This window comes from Centruroides vittatus, unplaced genomic scaffold (assembly GCF_030686945.1).
Source record: "Centruroides vittatus isolate TY-2023 unplaced genomic scaffold, ASM3068694v2 contig_1630, whole genome shotgun sequence".
NCBI classification, from domain to species: Eukaryota; Metazoa; Arthropoda; class Arachnida; order Scorpiones; family Buthidae; genus Centruroides; species Centruroides vittatus.
This window is the reverse complement of record NW_027120991.1, coordinates 25,623-43,065: the sequence shown is the minus strand read 5'-3', so window position 1 is coordinate 43,065 and position 17,443 is coordinate 25,623. Positions and strand designations below refer to the sequence as shown.

The 17,443-nt window shown below is 34.7% G+C and overlaps 3 protein-coding genes across 3 annotated transcripts; 1 reads left to right on the top strand and 2 right to left on the bottom strand.

Annotated features, from left to right (window-relative positions):
• Positions 1-4,987: 4,987 nt before the first annotated feature.
• Positions 4,988-5,707, bottom strand: LOC136968842 (leucine-rich repeat-containing protein Bf66946-like). The gene has a single exon (XM_067262888.1). It carries the CDS (start codon positions 5,705-5,707, stop codon positions 4,988-4,990), a length of 720 nt encoding a protein of 239 aa, XP_067118989.1.
• Positions 5,618-7,287, bottom strand: LOC136968838 (leucine-rich repeat-containing protein 15-like). The gene has a single exon (XM_067262886.1). The coding sequence runs from the start codon at positions 7,268-7,270 to the stop codon at positions 5,828-5,830; it is 1,443 nt and encodes a 480-aa protein (XP_067118987.1). The 5' UTR covers positions 7,271-7,287; the 3' UTR covers positions 5,618-5,827.
• A 2,278-nt stretch (positions 7,288-9,565) lies between these two features.
• Positions 9,566-10,228, top strand: LOC136968841 (spliceosome-associated protein CWC27 homolog). The gene is made up of 2 exons (XM_067262887.1): positions 9,566-9,659; positions 9,729-10,228. The coding sequence occupies exons 1-2, from the start codon at positions 9,566-9,568 to the stop codon at positions 10,226-10,228; spliced, it is 594 nt and encodes a 197-aa protein (XP_067118988.1).
• Positions 10,229-17,443: the final 7,215 nt, after the last annotated feature.

Sequence of the window (17,443 nt, the reverse complement as noted above, 5' to 3'; positions counted from 1 at the left end):
AAATCTTTCTATTTGGCATGGGAGCCATCTCATTTGATATTTATTTGAATCCTTTAATTTTAAACTTAGTATTAGTTAGCATAGTCACTGCTTATTTTTTCTAACTAAAAAGTATGTACTGTACATAGCAAAATATTATACTGTATTGAAAGTAATTGTTAATATTCTTTAATGAAATATTTCTAAAGAACTACTTAGAAAATTTTGAGAGCGTTCTTAGATTTTCTCATAGGAAAAGAATAGATTTTAAAATCGCATTTAAAAGCTTTTGCTTTTTCTATGAGAAAATCTAAGAACTCACTGCCAACCTTAAAATATGTTAAGTGATTTAGTTAATACTAAAAGTTTATACGAACCAGTGAAGTAAGAACAGACAACCCCCAACAAAATATTTTAAATGCACTCAAGGAAAGACCAGAAATACAGCTGATAAAAACACGTGTATAAAATTCCATTTCTACAAATAATACTGCATACAACAAGAAACAATTAATATAAAGCAAGTGAGTATATATAAAGGGTAAAAGCACATTCCATTGTTCATTAAGAGCTTGGAAAAATTCCCAGAGTTCGATGTATTTAACAAATGTATTTTCTAATTCTTCCTTTAAAAAACGACTTCTTAATTTCATTTCAGTTAATTTGTCGGCCAGTTTGCTTAGCCTCTTTTCTATGAAAATTAATGGAACTGCAAAAATTAAAATGATGTAGCAAATTTGGCCCACGTAGAAAATGTACAATACTGTATGAAATAATGTACAGATTAACGCTTCAGTGTCTGTTCCGTTTTGTCTTTTAATTTTCAGATAAAAAGAAAAACAAGATATGGAGGTAGCTATAGAAATTATTCCCACAATACCAAGAAAATAAAGTAACAAATACTTTTGTAATTTTTCACTTATATCCTTTTTACCGTGGTAACTGGTTTTAACACAATGAAATGAAATTTGATTTCTTTTTAATATAGTAAATTGCCCGGCGAAATACTCTGCTGAAACCAGTGTTACTATTGCTGACGATAATTTGTGATCATTAAAAATATGGAGAACACGTAAAGCGTATATATCAGGATTGTATATTCTAAACACACATAAAAATACTACGGTCCAATAATATATTTCAATTAAACTATCATAAATTTTATATAAACAAGAGGGTGTAGTTAACTTTCGTTTATCTGTTTCTTGTCTGATGCACTGGCAAGGAATGTAAAGATTCAGACCAATAATTTCGCAGAATTCACTATAGGGAAAATGATGTAGGATAAGCACGAAGAACGATGCAATAACGGTGGCATTTTTAAAGAATTAAAAGGCTTCGTGTAACATATGACTCCTAGTAATTTTTGTTTAAGCTTTCTTTCTATTCCTTTCCTCTGAATATATAAAACAAGTTATTTATACTCGTATTCTCGTTGCCAAGTGATGGTACCATTACATTTATCATTTAGGTAATGCATCGTCTATTCGTGCAGTAATGCCATTTAGAAGCTGGAAAGCTTATTCTTAATGACATATAAATTTTAAGAATTCTGAAAGCCTCCTTCATTTCTGAAATTACTATAACAAAATTTTATATAAAGCTATAATGAGATGAAACTTAATGTGTCATTACATCACGAAGACATTTTCCTGTTAAAATTCATAAAAGTTTTCTTTATTTTTCGTGTATAAATTAATTATTTTCGGCAAAATAATTTACGCATTTATATAATTATGAAGAATTGAAAAGGACTGAAGTTGACAAAAATAAAATATTTAAATGGAATGTTAAGAATACAAGTAGGCTGTATTATAATTGTGCGATTACCGACTATTGACTGTTTGTTAGATTATTTAGAATTATTGAACGCCGAAGTGACAAATTTCTTAAACTAATATTGTGAACACATGTTCTATAAGTTATGTGGACTCTTGGTGTTTCTTATATGCCATAATAGTATGTATAACTTTCTGTTTTCTAAATAAATAATGAACTCAAATTGTAGACTGCGAGAAACAAAAAAGATTTCGAACTGTTCAAGTTTCAAAATTAAATATGTTTGTAGTAGCCCAAACATATTGTAATATATAAAAAGAAAGGAAATTGCTCTAATTTATGAAAATTTATATAAAGGAATATTACTTCGATCAAATCAGAATAAACAATCAAACAGAATTGTTATATATAACGGAGGAAAAGTATGGGAATTGGTCAGAAAATGACCTCTTAGAGTAATTATATTTTTAGACTTAGGGCACGTCTAGAAATGCTAAAAAACTCGAGAAATTTTAATAAATGTTTAATATTAAGGTGTCTATACTGTGTGTATGTGCATTACACTATTTGGTTCACCCTTTTTGAAGCTTAATAACACCCGAAAATTTTCAAAATTTTGAAGAGAGAATGTGTCACAATAAATAATTGTTAGTAGTTGTATCTAAATATATACACTACGAATTATTAATTTTTAGCTCGTCGTTATTACTAAATCAAGTATTCGCTTTTCATTTAATTACTATATTTCTAACTGTTCATAAAATCTACGTTTTATTGTTTCTTTTGCTTTTGTAATTTTTATTGTGTTCATAACAATTCCGCAATGCTGAGCTACTGCTGCCTTTACTTTATTATTTTTTTTTATTGATCTTATAGGTTCTTTAATTCGAATATTTAATTATCTGCTTGATTCACCTTCATACTGTACTGAGTTCAGTACGTTATATTTTTCAATAGAACAAATTTGAGAAATAAAGGAAGACGATTTAGTAAAATTTCAAAGGTCCAATATCCGATTAATATTTCGCTTACCACTTGCAATAATATGATCCGTATCACTAATGGTGATTTGATGATATTAATTTGGCTGCATTCTAAATTTTCATATTGTTTGACGTGTTTCATATTCATTAACTTTCGTACTCTTCAGAGATTTGAATTAGTAAATCATGCAGTGATAATTGTATACCTTTGAATACGTAGAATGATATTAGACAGAGTAAGTGGTGCTCTATACAAAACACTAAATATGATAAGAATAGAAGATAAAAAAATTATTTATTAACAATGTTTAATAATATTGCTCAGAACGTTAGAAAATTATGTTACTGTGTTTAAAATATTTGAATTATAGATACATTTTTAATGCAAATAGATAGGTAAACAATTTTTTATTCTACTATCTCAATTATTTTTACATAAAGAAATACTTTAATACTCATTTATTTTCAGTAAAAAGTATATTGAAATTCGAGAGATAATGACTTTATGTAACGAGACTTAATGATCACCACTTTTTACACGTTGTATTGTGAAAAGAGAAACAAATGAACTGAGCTCAAATTTACAAATAGAAACACGTCTAAGCTGTTATGTCAGTCCTTGTTGAGCAACTGCTATTTTATATGGGTTATGGGTTAAATCCATTTGTAACTTGTAACAGCGAAAACAGATATACAAAATTTAAGAATGTGTATATTTAGTTAATTCGAATCATGTAGAGGGTTTAATAACAATACATTTAATATTAAATGAAAAAGGTTTACTGATACCATTTATCTCTAAAATTTAAAAAGTAAGAGAATTTTAAACAATATAATAGATATGTTACTATAAAAGTGATTATAGATAACTAATAACCCATCTGTCTATTGATCTCATACACCTTTGTTATTTAACTATTTTAATTTGTCTTATCTATAATTAATTCTAATTCTAATTTCAGTAAAAATTTATTACAAAATAAAGTCAAAATTAAAGTAAAAGAAGTGTAATTTTCTAACAGATAGAAATATTTAACAATCATTTTTAAGTATCCTTAAATCGAATAAGTTTTGGAATTGAGTTGAATTTAGTATTCAATTAATTTACAGATAATAATAGGTTACACAATTGTATTAAGTATGTAATCTATTATCTAAAATTGATAATAGATAACCATATATTATTTGGATTTATTCCAATAGAAGAATAATTAGTATAAAAAATCAAATAAAACTTTTAATATAATTGTTTGTACACAGCAGAAAATTATTTACTGTACTTCAATTTCTACCTTTAATTTCTTTTAAAAACTGTGAATATACAGAAGTAGCTGTATTTTTGTTTTGTAATTTTTGCTGTATTGTCATAGAAGAATCTGACGATAATTGCAGAAGGATTTTTTCGTAACTTCACAACAAAAAATGATTTAGATTACAATTCAGATTTTAGATATCATCTACTGCATGTTTTATTCGGCTTTATCTTCAGATCGAATGCAAAATTAGAACACCATTAAACACATAATAATCTTACTAACACACGAAAACATAAATATTTTATGTAATATGAAATGATCAAAGTTTAATGTGAGAGAGTTGTTCTTATTAGAAAAATTGGGATAAAATGTACATAAATGTCGAAAATTAACTCCTGACAGCGCTTAATTCTATCGGCATAAACCTAAAAAGAAATCGTTTATTTATGATAATATCAGCTATAGAAGTACTGTATACTAATCACGACGTGTGTAATTTAAATCCACACACTACGTGGTATATAAATAGAAACTTTTTTATATCTGTGCATTAATTTTATCTTTAACAATGTTAAAGTGTTTTCTATTGAAATTTTCTCTGTACTTTAAATGTAAAATATTTACATAATTCAGTATATTTCTTTAATTAAATGTAACAGAAATGCATTAAGAATACTTTTTTAATTTTTATTAATACAAACATGTGCTAATATATTTAAACAAGTTTTTAAATTTATATTAGACGAATCATTTTACACCATTGTTTTTAATAATACTTTACTTTCAATTATTATATATATATATAATTGAATTCTGTCTATACAACACAAAATATTACAACATTTTTGTGCAATAAACAATAAAACAGATCGATTTTATATTAATAGTTTGATTTTTTTTAAAATACTCGTTTTATTCCTTAATTAAGAGTCATTAATTTGAATAATAAGGAATATCGATCCATTAAGATACTATTAGGAAGAAACTGATTTATCTAACTCGCATACTGACTTTTTCGTAGAGTCTGTTTTTTGTCTTTCTTTTCCACCGATAAACAATATACATGAATACAATCAGAAGAATTACAATTACCATACATAGAACAATAACATAAACTTTCCATTGTAGAGAAGAAACTACAATTACTTCAGATCGTGTGCAGAAATCACCGGAAACAATTTCGGCAAAAGATATAGTCAACGAATTCGTTTGACACGAAACTTTTGAGAAATCGGCAATCTTCTGCATATTCTTTAGCAACCAAATTTTAGTAAAACGTGAATCACAATCACGTCTCCAATTGTTTCCCGATAAGAAAATTTTAAATTCTTCAGAAGTGTCGATGACATTCATTAATCCCGGAGGAAGTTCTGTCAACCGATTTTCATCTAATGACAGAAATGTGACGTGTGAAGGAAAGACACAATCGGGAAAATTATTTAAAGAATTATTGCTTAAATTTAGATGCCTGACGTTTTCCCATGTATCGAAAACCACATTTGACAATTCTGTTATGTTATTATTACTCAAATCGACGATGGTTGTATTTTGGGGTGAAGCTTCTGGTATTCTTTTTATTCCTTTTCCAGAACAATTTAACTTCACGTTGTTGTGTTCTGAAAAACAATCACAATTCAGTGGACAATAATTTCCTATTTTAATAAATTTCGTGTATCCTAGCACGTTCCTTTCTTCTTCGTAACATTTCATATTGTGTACATTTAAAAACATTTTTAATGCTACTTCTAAATTCGACTTAAGTGTAAAAACAAACTGCTGTAGTTTGTGGTCACACGTGATTGAATTATTGTTTAAATTATAAGTCGGCATTTAAAATCCATACGTCCACTCATCCATGTAAATTGTTCTGATTTTGCAGTTAGACAGATCTATTGTCAACTTATTTGGAGTGTAAATTGGCAAATTCACTGTTTCAGAGTGATTATTTGAAAAATTTACTGTAGTCAAGTTGTATTCTGTCCAATTTATCATGGGCCATTCTGTCAAACCAGCATTACTTACATCGAGGTGGCGTAGATGCTTGCTTTTACCAAAAGGATGTTTTCCAGAAATGTCAGTAATATTGTTGTAAGAAATATCGAGAAATAGTAAATTATTCAATGTAAAGAAAATGTTTTCAGGTAAATGTTTCAGGCGATTTAATGCTAATATTAGAATTTGCAAAGATGACAAATTGAGAAAAACATCTTCTGGAAGATTTTCTAACCGATTTTTCAATAGGGTTATGTATCTCAGATTTGAAAGTCCATGAAATATTCTTCTTGGAAGTGTTGTTATTTCGTTACCAGAAAAGGAAAGCAATATCAGCATGTTATTATTTTTCAGAAGATTTTCTGGGAGATGTTCAAATTGATTCAAATCTTGATCTACAGCCGTTAAATTAATGAAGTCAAAAAATACATCTTCTTCGAGTGCAGAAAAGGAACAACCCCATGCACTTAATACACTCAAGTTGTGCAGTCCTTTGAAGAATCCAACCGGAATTTCTGATAATCTCTTGTGTCTATCCATAGAAAATGTCTTTAAATTAGAGAGACGCTTCAACATGTCGGCAGGTAAATCCTTTATTTCGTTCCAACTTAAATACAAATATTCCAGTCGTGTGAGATTTCTAAAGACAGATGGAGGAAACGATTCGATATGATTGTTACTTAAGTCCAGTTTTGTCAAATTCTGAAGGTTGTAAAATAGATCTTCTGGTAAAACTTTTAACAAACCATTCGTGATGTATAACTCAGAAAGATTAATTAAATTTGAAAAAGGTCTTTTTAGAAATAGACTGAAGTTATAATTTTTAATCTGAAAATATGTCAGAAAAGGAACATTGATGAAAATCAAATGAAGTAAATCAGAAGTTCTCACGCTTTGAATTACGACAGATTTCAGAGATAGCAAATTAATGAACGATGCGCTATCGAAGTTTCTCTCGTATTTTGTGTACAATATCTTTACGTTTTCGACTTTATACCCAATAGTAAATATTCCAAAGTCCATCGCCGACATGTAACAATCATTGAACGTTATATTCCGTACGTTTATAACGTTTAAACATCGCAGGAAATCAGTGTCAATTGTTTCCTGTTGGCAATTGATCAATATGGACTCATTGAATATTTCAACAGAGGAATGTTTACTCGACACATGGCAACAGTTTGCTGACGATGTACAAGAAACATTACCCCAATTTTTCCAAAATTGTTCACAAGAATTTACTATTACGAATAGGAATTGTAGAAAAATAACAAACCTCATTTTGTCCAATTAGTCTTCTTTTTCATTTGATCCCTCGGAAACAATAAACAAAACCACACTATCCCAGGTTGCTAATATTACTAACATCTCTTTAGCGGTTGATAACACGATAAATTATGACGTAAAAGATATCTATTAGTCATATCATAGAAATATTACGGAGATACCGGTGTTTTTTCACTCAGTTTTATCTCAAGACAAATTTGAAGCTATAATTAAATTTCACAGGCACACCTGAATTATAACATTTAAAAGAAAAGACTAAGAAGAAATATTTCATTTTTCATAATCTATTTATTAACACAAAGCAATGTATTATAATTTTTTGAGATACAATTGTTATATAATATATTGTACGCATTAATTTTTTCATTGCATACAATGTGTACTCAGCATAGAGAGACTACAGACTTAGTACACTGTGTACAGATCGCTGAGGTAATTAGTATACTGAACAAACAAACTATTTATGTACAGTACTTTTCTACAATTAACTTTTGTCAAAAAATGACTCCCAGATTTTTACATTTTTGGCCTCAATTAATAGTACGGTGGGAGAGACACGAATTTGTACACCTTGTTTAAAGCTTAATAACTCCTTTGCTTTTTGTCGGAAATTTCTGAGATTTTGCACGGAGGTTTGCGTATTTGAGTGATTAATGCTTTTAAAATTTGGTGTTTAAAAATTGAAGAGTAAATGAGATAATGGGAAACGTGTGTATTTTTATTAGAGCTTGATTTCATTACGATTTTACTTGTATTAGCATTTACAATTTTCTATAAAATTCATCCCTCTATTTAAAATTAAGATTTTTTCTATATGATAATGGTTAATATCATAAGAAAATTTATAAATATGATAACAAATTTAGCCACCAAATATTTAAATGTTTGCAGGAAAGTTGTAAAACTCGTTGCTGGTTTATTTGTTATTCTTGCTTTATTGTAATAGTTTATACAAATTTTACTAAGCTAGAAAATGCATTTCAGGCCTTGTGCTCATCTTTAGAGCACTATTTTAGATGTACTGTACTTAATTAGTATAAATTCTATAACTGGTGTAATCTTAATGTATTTAAATTTATAATATAGATGATGCATTCATTATAGCGTACTTTATGTCATTTGAAGTTTTAAGTTGAAGTGTAATATAAAAAAAGAAGAGAGGAAAAAGACTTAAATGTATTTCTTTGTGTAATAACGTTAGCATAAAAAATTACAAGTGTGTTCCTTGCATTATTATTTCTCTTAAGCAAAAGTTATGCTTATGTCAAAGATATTAAACAATATGGATTTTGTGTGTTTGTATTGACGTTTATACACGTTAACAAATAATTAAATAGCAATATACTTAAAGAATGTTAACTTAATCAACTTGTGAGGACCGGAAGCCCCCCTGTTCTCTCCCTTAAATTTTAAGATTAGATAACTATTGAAGTTTAATTTATATTGTTTTATAAAATATATAATTTTTTCTATGATAAAACATACATTTGGTGAAAGAAAGACGTTTTTGTTTAAAACTCCCTTGCAGATGTTAACAAAACTTTTTCACGCACCAGGTCATCCTCCTCACCATTGTTAAACTTAATTATTCCCAAAAAATTTACTTTAGAAAACCCTTTTGTTTTATATTATTGTATGGGAATTTAATTGAATTATTTGAAATTTGTTAATATTTAAGATAATATAAAATTTATTAAATAAAATAATTGATTTTAGAAAAGAGAGAATTTCACCTCCCTTTCATAACAAAGAAAATGAAGCTCTGTTTTAAGATCTTTATCATTAACAAAAACAGGTTGACGTGAATTGGCTTACCCCTTGTTTTACCCCTAATGTGATGTAATATTGCGTATACGCGAACTGGTTGCCATGGCCACACGTCAACCAAATGATAATGAAAGTCAATTCTTTTTTACTCCTGGAGCTTGCCCTGAATTACAGAATAAGCATACAATATTTGGAAAGGTAACTGGAAAAACATTATCTAATATGTTAAAATTGGAAGAATCTCTTGTGGATAAAAATGAAAGACCATATTATCCTCATAAAATTATTGAAACAAAAATTTTATTAAATCCATTTAATGACATTGTTCCTAGAGAGGAGACGCAAGTTGTTTTGAAAGTTGAAGAAAAACCGGTTAAATCATAACTTTCAAAAAATTTTAATTTATTATCATTTGGAGAAGAAGCAGAAGAAGAAGAAGCTGAGAATGATCTAGTTGCACAAGATTTTCGTTGAAAAAGCAAAAGTAGTCATGACTTTGCTAATGATCCTCATTTTAGTTCAATGCCAGCAGTAGTCGATGATGCCTCAAATGACAGCATTGAACTCGATACTAACACAGATAAAAACAAAGACATAAATTCACTAGATAATATTCGTAAGAAACTTCAAAAAAGTGTGAATTCTAAATCAATAGATGATAGTTAAAAATCGCCTGAAAATGAAGAATACGAGAAGAGAAAAGAGATTAGGACAGAAATTAAAAAATTAAAAAGAGAATTGAAGGAAGAAGACAAAAAAGTTGATAATGAAGATGAAGAAATGGATACAGTTAAAAGAGAACCTACAGATAATGAACTTTTGGAAGCTTACCATAATGAATTAGACAAACGCAAAAAGAAGAAGAAAATTCAAAAGCAAGGAAATCGGGAAGAAACGACTTTAGCATTACTAGCTAAATTTCAAGCCAGACTTAAAAGTGCTAGGGACGAAAATGCAGACAAAGACAATAAAGTTGAAAGAAGTAATGAAGATGACGACGACGACGACGATGGTGGTGGTGACGGATGGCTACGTCATCAACTATATTTTGAAGACAAAGGACCAGTTTTAGCTAAATATGCCAGTATAATAACAGAAGATACATACGAAATATTTGATCCCAGAAATCCAATTAACCTAAGAAGAAAAGAAGCAAGTAAAAAGGCAATAAAGAAACATCATTAATTTTATAAATATTTAAATTTATTACTAATATCCATCAACTGTCCGTTTGGATATGTCGGGCTCTGTCCCTCACCATTCGGTCGCCCCATTGTGGGCCTGGCCGAACCCATGATGGGCCTACTAAAAGAGGCCCTATTAGTGCCCATAGGGCAAAAACAGTTAAAAAAAAATATCCATAAACTTCAAGCATTTTTTACTTATGGATCAGGGTTGCCACCCGAATACGGGTCGTTTTCTCCTCCTGGACGTACACTGCAGAAACCAATGGCCCAAGACCGTGACAAGACATCTGTTGTCACCGCTGTCCCTTCTGTGATACAGCACTGTAGAAATCCGTCTATGTTTGCTGGTGACACTACTGACAACCCAGCAGAATGGCTGAGGGAATACGATCGAATAGCGATATTTAACCACTGGGACGACATGGCATTCCTTGCCAATGCCTACTTTTTCCTAACCGGTACGGCTCGACAGTGGTATGAAAACGATGAGGCGGGTCTTGGCTCGTGGCAACAATTTAAGACTGAAATCCAGAAGGTATTTGAAGATGACCGGCAGCAATCCCGGCGAGCAGAGGAACTGTTAAAACGCAGGGCGCAGAAGCATGGGGAGAATACGCAGTCATACATACAGGATGTATTACGTTTGTGCAACAAAGTGAATCCGAATATGAAGGAAGCCGATAAGGTGTCTCATTTAATGAAAGGCGTTGCTGAAGACGTGTATCAGGCCTTGCTGACAAAAGAGCTAACCAACACAATTGAGTTCATCACCTGGTGTCACTACATCGAGGAAATGCGACAGAAGAGAGTCGGACAACAGAAATTCGACCGTCTACCTAATGTCGTACCTGTGGCTTCTTTGGAAGAACAACTTGATATGGTTGCTATCATCTGTCAGATTGTAAGAGAGGAAGTTCAACGTATCTTTGGTTTCCAGTTAGAAGATGCCGATCCAAAAAGTTCTTCACTTGATACGTTTGTTAGAGAGGAAGTCGAGAGAACCCTCGCACCAATATCCCAGTCTGTGTCGACCTGGACAACAACTCGGCCGAAACGGCGTCCTAGCTATGCTGCCGCTGCCCAGTGACCGCTTCCAGCTGCCGAATCGCCAGGACGAAAAACCGACGTGTGGCAAACAGAAGATAATCGCCCAGTTTCTTTCCATTGCAGGCGTCCGGGACACGTTGTGCGTTATTGCCGAGAGAGGAGGCAACTGTTTGATGCTTATCGCACAAATAGAGAGACACCGGCTGAGCAGCAGCCCTGCCGATTGTTTCCCGAAGACTATGCTCGCCCACCAGGGTCTCGAAGTTTTTCGCCATATGCTGGGGAAGAAAGAGGACACTCGCCGACTCGCTGACTCCTTAGATCGCCATCCCCATACCGCCGTCTTAGTCGATCTCCCCGTCGCAGAGCAGAAGAAAACTAAGTGATGCGACCTTTCTTGGGGGTGAGGCCGCTCACGCAGAAAATCCTCCTTCGACGACTGTTGCCCAAATGACCAGGAATTTCGTGGACATTAGTATCGATAATCAACCTTTACATGCCCTCGTCGATTCGGGAGCGTCTTTTTTTGTACTCGCTGAGGCCTATCGTCAGCAACTGCAGAAGACCATGTTCACTGACGTAAAGGATGTCGTCCTGAAGGTGGCAGATGGAAATTTCGTACATCCAGCCAGAAAATGTGTAGCGCAAATCAGTATAAATTGGAGATACCAACCATTTGAGTTTCTGGTCTTGCAGCATTATAGTCATAATGTTATCCTCGGTCAGGATTTCTTGGAAGCCTGTCAAGCCGTGATAGACTGTGGGCGTTCTGCCCTCCTCTTGGGGGACGACCTTCCAACAAAGGGGATAGAAACAGAAACGCTAGCCGAACCCTTCCGCTTATGCACTTTAGAGGATTGGTTCATCCCTCTATACTCTTTACTGAGAATAACTGTTTCATGCCCAGCAGCTCCCTGTTCATTCGAAGCAGTGGTAGAGGGCAACAAACGCTTACTGCTAAAGAAAGAAGTGGCTACCCCCTCTTCTATTATCCAACTGACAGAAGGCAAGGAAGCATTATGGGTTGCCAATGAGACTTGCAATCCTAAAACCCTTCCAAAAGGCATATGTGTCGGTGTAACAGAGCGATTACAAGAGCATAGTCTAACTGCCATTGACGAATGTGCGCTGCCAGAGCCTATAACGATGACCTTCACTACGAGTCTGCAGGCAGAAGTCCAGCATGAGTGGATTGTGTTGACTGCCTTGACCCCAACCCAATAATTGCAACTTCGGGACGTTCTTCGTCACTTTTCTGCAACCTTTAAGTTTGGTGGCAACAAGAGAGGCACTGCGAAATCAAGGTCAAACACCGTATTAACACTGGAGATCACCCACTGACCAGTCAAAGAGCTTATCGAGTGTCCCCCACTGAACGCCGAATTAGCCAGGAGAAAGTTCAAAAGATGCTGAGGGATGATGTAATTCAGCCATCTGAGAGCCCATGGTCATTGCCAATTGTCCTTGTGAGGAAGAAAGATGGACGCTGCCGTTTTTGCGTTGACTACAGGCAACTGAATAAAATCACCGAAAAGGATGTCTACCCTTTGCCACGCATAGACGATACCCTCAATTGCTTATGAGGAGCCAATTTTTTTTCCTCGATGGACCATTACTCAGGGTATTGGCAGATTGAGGTCGATGAACGAGATCGAGAGAAAACCGCTTTCATTACACCAGAGGGGTTATATGAATCCAAAGTCATGCTCTTCGGTTTATGCAATGTGCCAGCGACGTTTGAGAGAATGATGGAAAACTTGTTATGCCATCTGAAGTGGACTATGTGCTTATGTTATCTCGACGATATAGCCGTGTTTTCCAAAACCTTTGATTATTATCTGTTGCAGTTAACAGCCGTTCTAAGCTGCATACAAGATGCAGGCCTTCAACTAAACCTGAAAAAGTGTGTCTTTGGTGCTAACTAGATAAAGATTCTTGGACACCTAATATCAAGAGAGGGGATATGACCTGACCCCGAAAAATTACGAGCGGTCACCGATTTCCCTACCTCGGGTAATACGCATGACGTAAGAATTTTCCTGGGCCTCTGTTCCTATTACCGCCGCTTTATTAAAAACTTTTGCTGTAAAGCTCAGCCATTACAGCAGCTGTTAAAGAGGGAGTCCACGTTCAAGTGGGGTCAACGAGAAGTTGATTCCTTTGCCACCTTTAAAAGGGCACTCACTTCTGACCCTGTCTTAGGATTGTACAATGAGAATGCGCCAACAGAACTCCACACAGATGCCAGTGGTTACAGGATTGGGGTATCCTAGTTCAAATGCAAGATGGCGAAGAGAAGGTAATCGCTTATGCGTCCCGGACACTTACCAAGGCAGAGAAAAATTATTCGACAACAGAAAGGGAGTGTCTTGCAGTGATATGGGCAATCCACAAATTTCGGCCATATCTCTTCGGTAAACCATTTGTGGTAGTGACAAATCATCACGCATTATGCTGGTTAGCTGGACTGAAGGATCCCTCTGGAAGGCTCGCTAGATGGGCCTTACATCTTCAAGAGTACGACGTTTCCATCTGTTATAAAAGTGAAAAAAAACATAAAGATGCAGACTGCCTTTCGAGGAATTCCATAGATGTCGACACTTCTATGGCGGCTGGCTTAGTTGCCACACTTACGAATGTCGCCGCCGATCAGAGGAAGGACCCACAGTTGACAGCAGTAATTCGTGCTCTTCAACGAGCTGAGCCTGTCAAAGGCGACTTTGAACTTATCAATGGCGTTCTGTGTAAGAAAAAGTACGACCCGGCTGAAAAGAGATGGTTACCGGTGATCCCCAAAAACTTGCGCCTGACGATTCTGCAACATTTCCATGACGCCCCTATGGCTGGTCACTTGGGGGTCGCTAAAACTTATGACAGAATCCGAAAACGCTTCTTTTGGCCGAGGCTATACTGTACAGTAAAGCATTACGTTTTCCATTGTCAAGAATGCCAGAGAAGGAAACAGGTACCACAGAAACCCCTTGGTCGCCTTATTTCCATCCCACCAGCGTTAGCGCCTTTTCATCGAATTGGTATGGATTCGCTTGGTCTGCTCCTGAAATCACTCAAAGGTAATAAATGGATTGTGGTCTGCACCGACTATTTCACACGAAATGCTCTCACCAAGGCTGTGCCGACAGCTGAGGCCAGAGAAATAGCTAGATTCCTTGTTGATGAAATCCTGTTGAAGCATGGGGCCCCAAGAGTACTCATCACCGACAGAGGAACAGTTTTTCAATCCAGGCTTGTGTCGGAACTTATGCGGTGCTGCCAAGTAACACACAGTATGACGGCCGCATACCATCCGCACTCCAACGGCTTAACCGAACGCTTCAACAAGACATTAACTGATATGATTTCGATGTATGTTGGTGGTGAGCAGAAAGACTGGAACTCACTGTTGCCCTTCGTCACTTTCGCATATAATACTGCAAAGCAAGACGTTACTGGATTCACTCCATTCTATTTACTACACGGACGTGAAGCTGAAACAACAATGGACACGTTATTCCTATATGAAGCCAACGATCAACCCGACGATTACCTGGGGCATTTAGTCACAACGGCCGAGGAGTTGCGACAATTAGCTCGCGTACGTACATTGATGGCCCAGCAGAAAGATTGTGGACGATATGACGCTGCCTATCGGCCCATATCCTATCACCCTGGTGATCTTGTGTGGATATTTACATTGGTGCGCGAGGTGGGTCTGTCCGAAAAGCTCCTTAAGCGGTACTTTGGCCCATACAAAGTCCTTCGTCGCTTGTCTGATGTAACCTATTAAGTCGAGGACTTCGACTCCGCGTCCAAGAGAAGGAAGCTGAAGGATACTATCCACGTCCTTCGCATGAAACCGTATTGTGACCTCAAGATGCAGGACCCTGCTTTTATCTGTGACGTCAACAGCACTGCTGTTCGTGAAAACTGACGCCAGTGAATCAAATGCGCCAAGGAAAGAACCCCAAGCACAATGTCGGATGGGCCGATGACTCGTGCCAGAGCTGTAAGAAGTGCCTAAATTACAGCGAGGCGCCGTCTTCTTGACGTAACTCACTTCTCCCACCGTGGCATTCCTGGTCCAGTGGTCAGCATGGTCGCCTATCAAACGGGAGGTTTCCGGTTTAAGCCGCCTTGCTGTGATTGTTTTTTAGGGTATGCTTTTCGCCCGGGCTCAGAACAAATGTAAATCCGTATCATTTACATAAGGAAACCCCTGTCCTTACGCAGATATAAGCGCAAGCGCTCAGGTGGAGCGGAAGTATTTTCATCTGGCAGTGGTTGTACGTTTATCGAAGTGAATAAACACCTCTTTGAAATCCTCACGTCTGATTATCATTCGTCTACGTGACAATATTGAAAGATTCTGATTGGATAAAGCAATAGAATATTATCGAAATTCACACCGAAATCGGGGAGTTCGCTGAAAACTTTTGTCATGAGAGAAAGTCATTTGGGTTCTCCAATAAATAGTTAGAAGCTCCACATAGAGTAAAATATGGGAAAAGTGCCCATCATAAATATGGCCAGTCGTTAAGTGGAAGATAAAGGTTTAATATTATGTGCCAATAGAAACTATCTAGAATCGTCATAAATGAGGTATTACGATCCTGCAATATTAATGTAAGTTCTTTCTCTCGTGTGATAAGATATAGATTTTAGATAGACTAAGATCAAATTGAAATATTGTTCTAATATCTTTTGTATTTCATATTATTTGTTTCAATTAAATATATGATTGTTATTGTTAATATTGGATTCATCTCTGACTCAAATAAGAAGCAAGTTCTTACAAAACTTACCCATCGTCCCTCTCACTCGTTATTCCGCGAGGTTTAGGCACGTTAACTCGTAAAATTAATAAGTTAACTGCTGTCAGGAGAAAACGAACACACAGGGGCAGAAACGCTTCTTTGCACAAATGGGTATCTTTACAGATTTCTGTTGAAAAATAATACCTCTAGGAAGCCATCCTGTACTTCCGAGTAACTGTTAAGCAACAGGGTTTGTAAGTGGTGTGAAAAGTCATTTCCTACTTTCTGCACCCTGGCTACCCTCACAAACTCATAAATGACTGGCAGTGTTGGGTTTTTATGAACTCTATCAATGAAATTCTACTTGACGCTTGGACATATTATATAGTGAGTGCACGAAAGAATGCAATAATATATACATCTGTATGAGTAATATCTTATACTCTGTTGAACCAAGAATGCTTCTAAAACTCAAAATTGGATCGTTCAGATCAACGGTGGGCCCAGTGGAGTAGAGAGAATGTTCAACATTTTTTTCCAAAACGACAAGGTAACACCTATAATAACGTGAAATCAATGCTAAGTGTGTTCGTTCATTTCTAAATATGCATTCTAGAAAAATTAATTACTAGTATCAAGTGACAAAAATTTATGTAAAAATTAACTGTTTAGAATATAATTTTCTTAAATTCTCGCTGATCCGTTATTTCAAATAATCAATTGTTCGGGATACTAAGGATTGCACCCTATGGAATTTAGAGACTTCGAGTATATATTTAAACTCAGGGACCGAGATTAGTTCAAACGTACACTACTTTTGAACTGGAGGCGAAAAATAAGAAAGTTATCATACTTTTTTCCGGCGATCGCGCAATGATCGAGAGTCGTGTCACTCTCTCCACTTAGCTTATCGCGTGTTTAACAGGCAGTCCGGAGAGTCGGCCATATATACCTTCAACACAGGCAGATGATGTTAATCCACGAGCACACTGCAGTTGGAGTTAAGTTCTTTTCCCACACTCCCCGAATGGAGTTGCATAGATGACTGGCATGACTCATATGTTATCAGGAAAAGTGTCCTAGGCAGGGGCAAAATGCTACAAATTTGAAATGAAAAACATATATTTTTAATTAAATGAATTAAGAATGTTACTAAAAATTGCATTTTGACAATGTTACAAGAAATAATTTCTTGTTTATTATATAATTTAACATAAACAATTATAAAAAATAATTTTATACTTACAAAAAATTTTAATTTTTGCAATTGGATATGAAAAAATTGTTTACAATTCTAAGATCTGGTAACTTTTATAATGAAGCAAAGCAGAAACAAAAAGTACATAATGTGAAAAAAACAGATGAAGTAATTATATATTACAGCTCATTCACAAATGAAAATTTATGAGTAGTTT